Source organism: Sinocyclocheilus anshuiensis, unplaced genomic scaffold (assembly GCF_001515605.1).
Source record: "Sinocyclocheilus anshuiensis isolate Anshui unplaced genomic scaffold, SAMN03320099.WGS_v1.1 scaffold747, whole genome shotgun sequence".
In the NCBI taxonomy this organism is placed as follows: domain Eukaryota; kingdom Metazoa; phylum Chordata; class Actinopteri; order Cypriniformes; family Cyprinidae; genus Sinocyclocheilus; species Sinocyclocheilus anshuiensis.
The window spans coordinates 562,835-570,838 of NW_015548225.1; the positions used below are offsets into that span (position 1 = coordinate 562,835).

At 36.6% G+C, this 8,004-nt stretch overlaps 2 protein-coding genes across 2 annotated transcripts in view; both read right to left on the reverse strand.

Annotated features, from left to right (window-relative positions):
* Window positions 1–123: 123 nt before the first annotated feature.
* LOC107654356 (bolA-like protein 3) lies at window positions 124–5,910 on the reverse strand. Its single transcript, XM_016441399.1, has 4 exons — window positions 5,732–5,910; window positions 5,391–5,520; window positions 5,214–5,302; window positions 124–643 (listed from the first exon to the last, which is right to left on the reverse strand). The coding sequence occupies exons 1-4, from the start codon at window positions 5,759–5,761 to the stop codon at window positions 578–580; spliced, it is 315 nt and encodes a 104-aa protein (XP_016296885.1). The 5' UTR covers window positions 5,762–5,910; the 3' UTR covers window positions 124–577.
* A 677-nt stretch (window positions 5,911–6,587) lies between these two features.
* Window positions 6,588–8,004, reverse strand: part of LOC107654352 (beta,beta-carotene 15,15'-dioxygenase-like) — an 8,403-nt gene continuing 6,986 nt past the window's right edge. The window contains exons 9-11 of the mRNA XM_016441393.1: window positions 7,751–7,845; window positions 7,477–7,588; window positions 6,588–7,268 (exon numbers count right to left, since the gene is read on the reverse strand). Coding sequence (XP_016296879.1) covers window positions 7,114–7,268; window positions 7,477–7,588; window positions 7,751–7,845 — 362 coding nt within the window. The 3' untranslated portion in view covers window positions 6,588–7,113. The remainder of the gene's footprint in view (window positions 7,269–7,476; window positions 7,589–7,750; window positions 7,846–8,004) is intronic.

Consider the following 8,004-nt stretch of genomic DNA (forward strand, 5'->3'; position numbering starts at 1 on the left):
TTTTGAACCTTAAACCGCATAAACACATTTCATTACACCAAATACACAAAATAATGTTCTTTTTAGCAGCATCATATGACCCCTTTAAAACATCTGGTTTTCTTGTCCTAGAATACAATCAATCTTCTGCCACACAAGGGGAAAGGATGTGATATAATTTAATGGATCAACAGACCTAATGACAGAACAGAAAATAAATCAGACAACTGACAAAAGCTACTTCCAAGTGTGATTGTACACAGACAACGGGATCAATAAACTACTGAACAATGACTGAAGATTCAACCCATGCACATGCCTTGCACACTCTCATTTACGTTTTTCTTTCACACTCTAATTTACAGGCAAAAAAAAAAAAATGACAGTCTTTTATTTTGTGCGTATTACAGCATTTGTGAACCATATCTATCTTTTTATAACTGTGCATCGTTTATTAATAACATCTGTAAATTACTCCTCTGCCACTGTTAAAACTCTGCATAATTTACTTTATAAAGAGAGACAGACTGAGGTGTGTGATATAATATCGTAGTGAGACGGCAGACTGACATGATGTGAGAATGACGCTGAGCAGTTCCTACTTTCTAGGTACATCAGTGAATATGCGTAGACCGTGCATGGCTTTAATCTCATCTTTGAGAGCCTGTTGAACAACAAACCATAGATTATAATTTACACTGAATACTATTTTAATGACATGTATTGCGATCTCATAACTAATGCAATAAATACAGTAATGAATTAGCCAGACGAATGATAAGATGAGAGACCAGTGGCCTGTTACACAAAGCTGACTGAACAAACTCAGAATAGGTTTAGAGTTGACAAAACCAAACAAATCCAAACCAGTTCAGATCAGGTTCATTTGGTTCACACAGGTTTGATCCAGAGTTTACGCAATTCACTTCTCTGTTGAAGGTTAAGGGATTGTTATGAAAATTGTCAAGAATTTGAACGCATTTGCAAGAAGGTAAAACGAAAGTTTGTGAAGGTAAATGAATGAAAATATGTGACTATATTAATGCGAATCAACTGAATTAACTTAATTTTTATAGGTTCACACAAAAGCTTAAAACATGTAAGCTTTGCCATTTTAAATGCTTTGTATATTCTAAAGCTTTATTTATTTATATATTTATATTTATATATATATATATATATATATTTATATTACCAGAATGTGTTTCACGCTAAAACCACTCCATCTTCAAGAAAAGTTTGAGTTTGCTCAAACTAATCTCAAGCTTACCTGGGTAGCCACTGAAATCAGCTTTGTGTAAAAGGCCACAGTACTGCTAATATTAAAACAAAAAAATCAGATAAAGAAGACTATTATTAATGCATCCTGTTTGGATAGCTGGGATGAAAAGAAAAGGAAAGAGGAGAGGAAGCTGCTTTTTTTCCCCCAAATATTCTGTCCCGGTCCATACGAACTGATAGTGGAGGAGAAAAAGGGAACTACAAGGCTATATTTTGGCATAATTTGGCACACTTGTATCATTTTAAACCTGTATGATTTTCTTTCTTCTGCAGAACACAAAATGATTGGACCCTAATGACTTTCATTGTAAAAAAATAAAAAATAAAACAAAACAATCTTTTAAAATTATTCTGTGTTCTGCAAAAATTATGCAATGGACTATCCCTTTAACTTCATTTTTACTGAACTGGTGTATAAAAACCACTCACAATCATGCTTCAATACTAAGGCTGTGCTGGTTTTCATCACTCTTGCTCAGTGATATTAATTCAATATTAAAAATTTTTTTTCAATTATTATGCATACAGCTTTCAGGACCTCGGATTAATTGAGAGATTATATGTAATGTTTGTGCTTTTAATAAACAATGTTCAGTTGTTCACCACATGACCATGTAAAGGGGTGGTTCACTGGGTTTTTTCTAGGCTTGATTGTGTTTATGGGTTGCAGTTTAACATGTGTTAATGCTTCGGTTAAAAAACATTTTTTTCACATAATTTACCTTTGTTCCACACAGCTCTGTCCCTTCTCTGAGAAACGGACTGATCTTTTCCTGTTTTTATGAAGCCCCGCCCTCAGAAATAGGCGATGGGCTCTGATTGGTTAGCTAGCCCAGTTTGTTGTGATTGGCTAAACCGCCTCTAGTGCACGTCTAAGCGTCCCGCCCCTCACCTCAGCAGCATGTGCTCCAGTTGTATTGTAAACAACGGCGTCATTAATATCACTTATCAGTTTGAGCCGATTGAGAAGCAGAGGACATTATTGAAGAGGATCGCGCAGAACTTGTGCAAGCACGGCTTTTAATGGTAGGCCTATGTTTTTTTTGTTTGTTGTTGTCTCATACATTACTTTTAGATACTGTTGTAAATGCTACTGCTTATGTTAGCTTTTAATATACGGTTTTATCCTGATTAAAGCTTTAATACAGTACAGCAACCGCATGCGCGTCCATGTTTAATGCTTCTCATAGCTATGTGAAAATAAGAGTATAATTGGAACAGTTCATTGTCAGAGCTGAGCTGAATGAGAGAGAGAGAGAGAGAGAGATGCAGAGCGTGTGAAGAGCGGGGCAACGCGAGGAACAGTATTGAGAACCGCTGCTTTTGAACATTGATTTTGAAACCTGTGAATCCATATATATATATCTTAACCAGAATGTGTTTCACGCTAAAACCACTCCATCTTCAAGAAAAGTTTGAGTTTGCTCAAACTAATCTCAAGCTTACCTGGGTAGCCACTGAAATCAGCTTTGTGTAAAAGGCCACAGTACTGCTAATATTAAAACAAAAAAATCAGATAAAGAAGACTATTATTAATGCATCCTGTTTGGATAGCTGGGATGAAAAGAAAAGGAAAGAGGAGAGGAAGCTGCTTTTTTTCCCCCAAATATTCTGTCCCGGTCCATACGAACTGATAGTGGAGGAGAAAAAGGGAACTACAAGGCTATATTTTGGCATAATTTGGCACACTTGTATCATTTTAAACCTGTATGATTTTCTTTCTTCTGCAGAACACAAAATGATTGGACCCTAATGACTTTCATTGTAAAAAAATAAAAAATAAAACAAAACAATCTTTTAAAATTATTCTGTGTTCTGCAAAAATTATGCAATGGACTATCCCTTTAACTTCATTTTTACTGAACTGGTGTATAAAAACCACTCACAATCATGCTTCAATACTAAGGCTGTGCTGGTTTTCATCACTCTTGCTCAGTGATATTAATTCAATATTAAAAATTTTTTTTCAATTATTATGCATACAGCTTTCAGGACCTCGGATTAATTGAGAGATTATATGTAATGTTTGTGCTTTTAATAAACAATGTTCAGTTGTTCACCACATGACCATGTAAAGGGGTGGTTCACTGGGTTTTTTCTAGGCTTGATTGTGTTTATGGGTTGCAGTTTAACATGTGTTAATGCTTCGGTTAAAAAACATTTTTTTCACATAATTTACCTTTGTTCCACACAGCTCTGTCCCTTCTCTGAGAAACGGACTGATCTTTTCCTGTTTTTATGAAGCCCCGCCCTCAGAAATAGGCGATGGGCTCTGATTGGTTAGCTAGCCCAGTTTGTTGTGATTGGCTAAACCGCCTCTAGTGCACGTCTAAGCGTCCCGCCCCTCACCTCAGCAGCATGTGCTCCAGTTGTATTGTAAACAACGGCGTCATTAATATCACTTATCAGTTTGAGCCGATTGAGAAGCAGAGGACATTATTGAAGAGGATCGCGCAGAACTTGTGCAAGCACGGCTTTTAATGGTAGGCCTATGTTTTTTTTGTTTGTTGTTGTCTCACTTTTAGATATGCTGTTATTTGTAAATGCTACTGCTTATGTTAGCTTTTAATATACGGTTTTATCCTGATTAAAGCTTTAATACAGTACAGCAACCACATGCTGTTTAATGCTTCTCATAGCTATGTGAAAATAAGTGTATAATTGAAACAGTTCATTGTTGGAGCTGAGCTGAATGAGAGAGAGAGAGAGAGGGATTAATGCTTCTCATAGTTATGTGAAAATAAGTGTATAATTGGAACAGTTTATTGTTGGAGCTGAGCTGAGAGAGAGAGAGAGAGAGAGATGCAGAGCGTGTGAAGAGCGGGGCAACGCGAGGAACAGTATTGAGAACCGCTGCTTTTGAACATTGATTTTGAAACCTGTGAATCCATTAGAATCGTTAGAAGACAGAATCGCGATTTATATATGAATAGATTTTTTTACATGCACCCCTAGTTTTCTCTTCCTCTTCTCTAAAGCAGCGCAGGCCTCGCCCCCTTTGCTGCCTTTTCCCGAGGGCGTGGTTTATCTGGGTTTGTGATGTCACGAACCCGGGAAGTAACTCGTTGTAGTCCCTACCAGCCGTTTTTGTAGGCATTAAACTGCCAGAATTTTAAAAGACGATATCTCCGTTTGCATTGAACTTTCAGCTTCGTAACTTTGCAGATATTGTTTATGCTCAAACAGCAACATCACACGCTAACGTTAAAAAACGTATTGTGTAAATTATCATTTTAATTCAAATTATTAAATGGATGCCACGTTATTGGTACAATAAAGCCCTCCCTACACCTACCCTAACCCTACCCGATACTTTATTTTCAACTTTTTGATTATTTCCTTAATTTTTATTGAAAATAAATGCCTTTACGATGTGATACAAGATTTGAAAAGGGAGAAAAAAAAAGTCCGGCAAAAGGCGGGATCGAACCCGGGTCGATCGTGTCAAAAAGCCAACGACACGCGTTTATCCATCTGCGCCACTGAAGCTGATGATTTACAGCCACTTTTAACTAAATGTAAATATACACTCCGTATTTTTTATTCCAGAGTAAGGGCAATTCATACATTTAAACTGAGCTACTTTAATACCATCTCCGAACTTTCTTCCAGGACTCTGCTGTTCTTCGGCTGGTTCTTCCTGTATACGTTGATTGACAGATGTCTCGTCCAGTCAGCGGTGAGTAATCCCAAACCAATGGCGCTGTCTCAAACTATACCTACCTCTTCCGGTTTGTCTGATTTGTCGTTGTTTTCTGACTTGTTAATTTGTTTTCGGATTTGTCGTTGTGTTTTCTGAATTGTTATTTTGTTTTTTAGACTTGCATTTGCGTTTGTAATTTGTTATGTTGTTTTCAGATTTGTGATTTGTTTTGCACTTCTCGTCCACCGTAGTAATAGAGCTTATAGAACTGTTATACTGAACATAATTATGGATGTCGTATTTGACGTACCTGATTGACTAACTGGTGCTGTTGTACTGTTCTCTTTCCTCTAAATTCATCAGACTCGAGGTGTATTTCGTACATTGCACCACAGCCTCCTGAAATGGACGCAAATACATTACAGCACATCCCCTGACTGTTTAAACACGATTCAGATCTTCAGCTTCATTCAGAGTCAGGACTAACCTGATATATCCACAACCTTGAGCGACGAAGCGTGAGGAAACTTCTCCTTCAGAACTTGTGTGATTCGCCTCTCTCCAGCAGTCAGACTGGATGAAGACCGCGCGATTAGATTTCTGCACAGCACTTGAGGCTAAACACACAGAGAGACATGTCAATGCAACCATAATTTTACAACGTGACATTACGCCTGCCTGGTATTTGACAAGGTGACAGTGCAACTTTACGCTCACTGCGTCCATTCACAAACAACGCTGTCACGTTAACGCATGCAACGTCATTTTGAGCAAACGCAAGCAAAACACACGCGTTAAGATAAAGAAAGAGAAGATTCAAACATTTACGTTGCATCTGATGGCTCTGAGCACAGACATTTTGGTGCAGAGGCAGTTCGTCAGTTCATCAAGATATAATCAAAATATTAAACTGAAAATAGACTTGACAAAGTCATGTCTCGTTTAATTCCAGCGCCCGTCTCAGGAATATGTCGTCACCACCTTCAGGAACACGTTTCTGGCGCCCCCTGGTGATCAAACGATTGATAGCGGAGGTTTTGAATCGTCCTTTTGATTCGAATCGTTTGAATCGGTTCTCTAAAAAGATTCATAGTGGCTCATTCAGGAAGGTGTCTGTCCAGATTTCATAGTACAATTTCAGTGATGAGAATGTTATTGAAATCTCAATTGTTATTATCTACGAATTAAATAAGAGGCCATAAACTTTCTGTTTCACATTCTTCAAAGCATTTTATGTTCAACAACTTGAGGGTGAGTAAATGATGACAGATTCTTTGAAATCTCACTTGTTATTATCTAAGAATTAAATAAGGGGGGGTAGAACATTTTTGTGTTTTGTTTTTAGTTCATTTTTGTTGCGGGTCATATAATGTTATTAGAATTACTAATAATTAGGCCTGTGATTGTGGGTAATCCCAAACCGGTTTTAATGCAATTTACCAAAAATCACACTATAAAAAAGTAGCTAAACAGATCAAAACAGTATTATGACAAAATTTAAAAAAACATCACAAAATGAGGCCATGATCCCCCCACCCCACATTTCACAACAGATTCAAGTCCATACACCTGTTTTGTTTCTTAGATATAATCATAGTATTATTATAAAATGCGGAAATTAGTAATAAGTAGGTGAGCTCATACTTTTGACTAGTTGCATACATAATTCATTAACAAAATAATTATTTTTTTTCTTTCATGTGTGGTGATATTAATAGCTCAATAACAGATGACTTGAAGCCAACAATAAAGCGCAGTAACATTGTACTAAAAAGATGTAGCCTTCTTGTATTTTTAATGTACAGTATTTTACATGCACTTCAGCACTGGCTATAGTACTATACTATACTAACACTGGCTCTAACTATAATGACAGAAATAACGTCACTTTATGATTTCTGTATGCAAGCAAACAAATACAGTTCACATGTTTCTGTTTGAACTAAATGCAATTAATGACCTTTCAAACGGTTACAATTTATACATGTACATATTTTATTTCCAAACAAGAAATCATGTGTAGAAACATTTTCATGGTTCGGAGCTCGTCCTGGGTTCTTCTGCAAACAACTGTATACGGTCAGTCATAAAACGCAACTTCATACAATATGTCTTTGACAACTTTGTAACCAGATTATCAAAATCCCAACATTTACAGGAGATTCTCAATCTCTGTTTTTATGCCTATACAGCTGGCAGACATCAAACTCTTAACTGTTGTCCGGTATGAAGTAGCCATGCATGTCCATGTGAAAATCTACATCTATACATGCCCGGGCAATCTCTTTGAAAGACTTGCTATCAAGCACCAGTAGAAAGCCACCCTGCGCTGGTTTGGCGTTTATGACACTTGTCAGGACTACACCTAAAAATTGAGAAAAGAGAAAGCAAACAGTTTAATGTTAAGACAAGTTAAGTTAAAAATGTATAAAAGCATAAAATGAAAATTAAATGCCATTCAATTTAATTTACACAATTTTTGTTCCTGATGATATGATCCAGCTGAATGTGATTGTTTTGGTCAAAAGCACAAACGTCACACAAATTATTTATTATGAAAGACAGTAAATTACCATCATCTTCATCAACTGCATCGGGCCTAGGAATGAAAACAGGCTCTGAGGCAAAACCGTCTCCTCCAGTCCACTCAATCTGCTGCTTTGTCTCAGCATCAAACTTCACAATCTGTACAAAATAGCGAATGCTCAGTACTGAGTCACAAAAACTGGTAGAAAATGCCACTAACACTGCCAAGCCAAGGTCATGGGTTTGATTCTTATGGAATGTATTTACCTTGAAATTTTGCCAAGTTCATAAATGTACTGTAAAAATGAAAACGGACAATACCTTTTTGGCCACCGGGTATATGTCCACACAACACAAATAAGAATATCTGTACTTCTTTCCATTGAAATTGTAATTAATTCTTGGAAGTTCCACACCTATAGTAAATTAAATAAATACAATTACTTTAGAGGTTAAGAGAGCCTAAGTATTAAAAATAATAAAAATTTGATTATATATATATATATATATATAAAAGCTTAAAAGACTGAGAGCCATCATACTGCCAGCCCAGCTGGTGCATAGCAAATGATTTT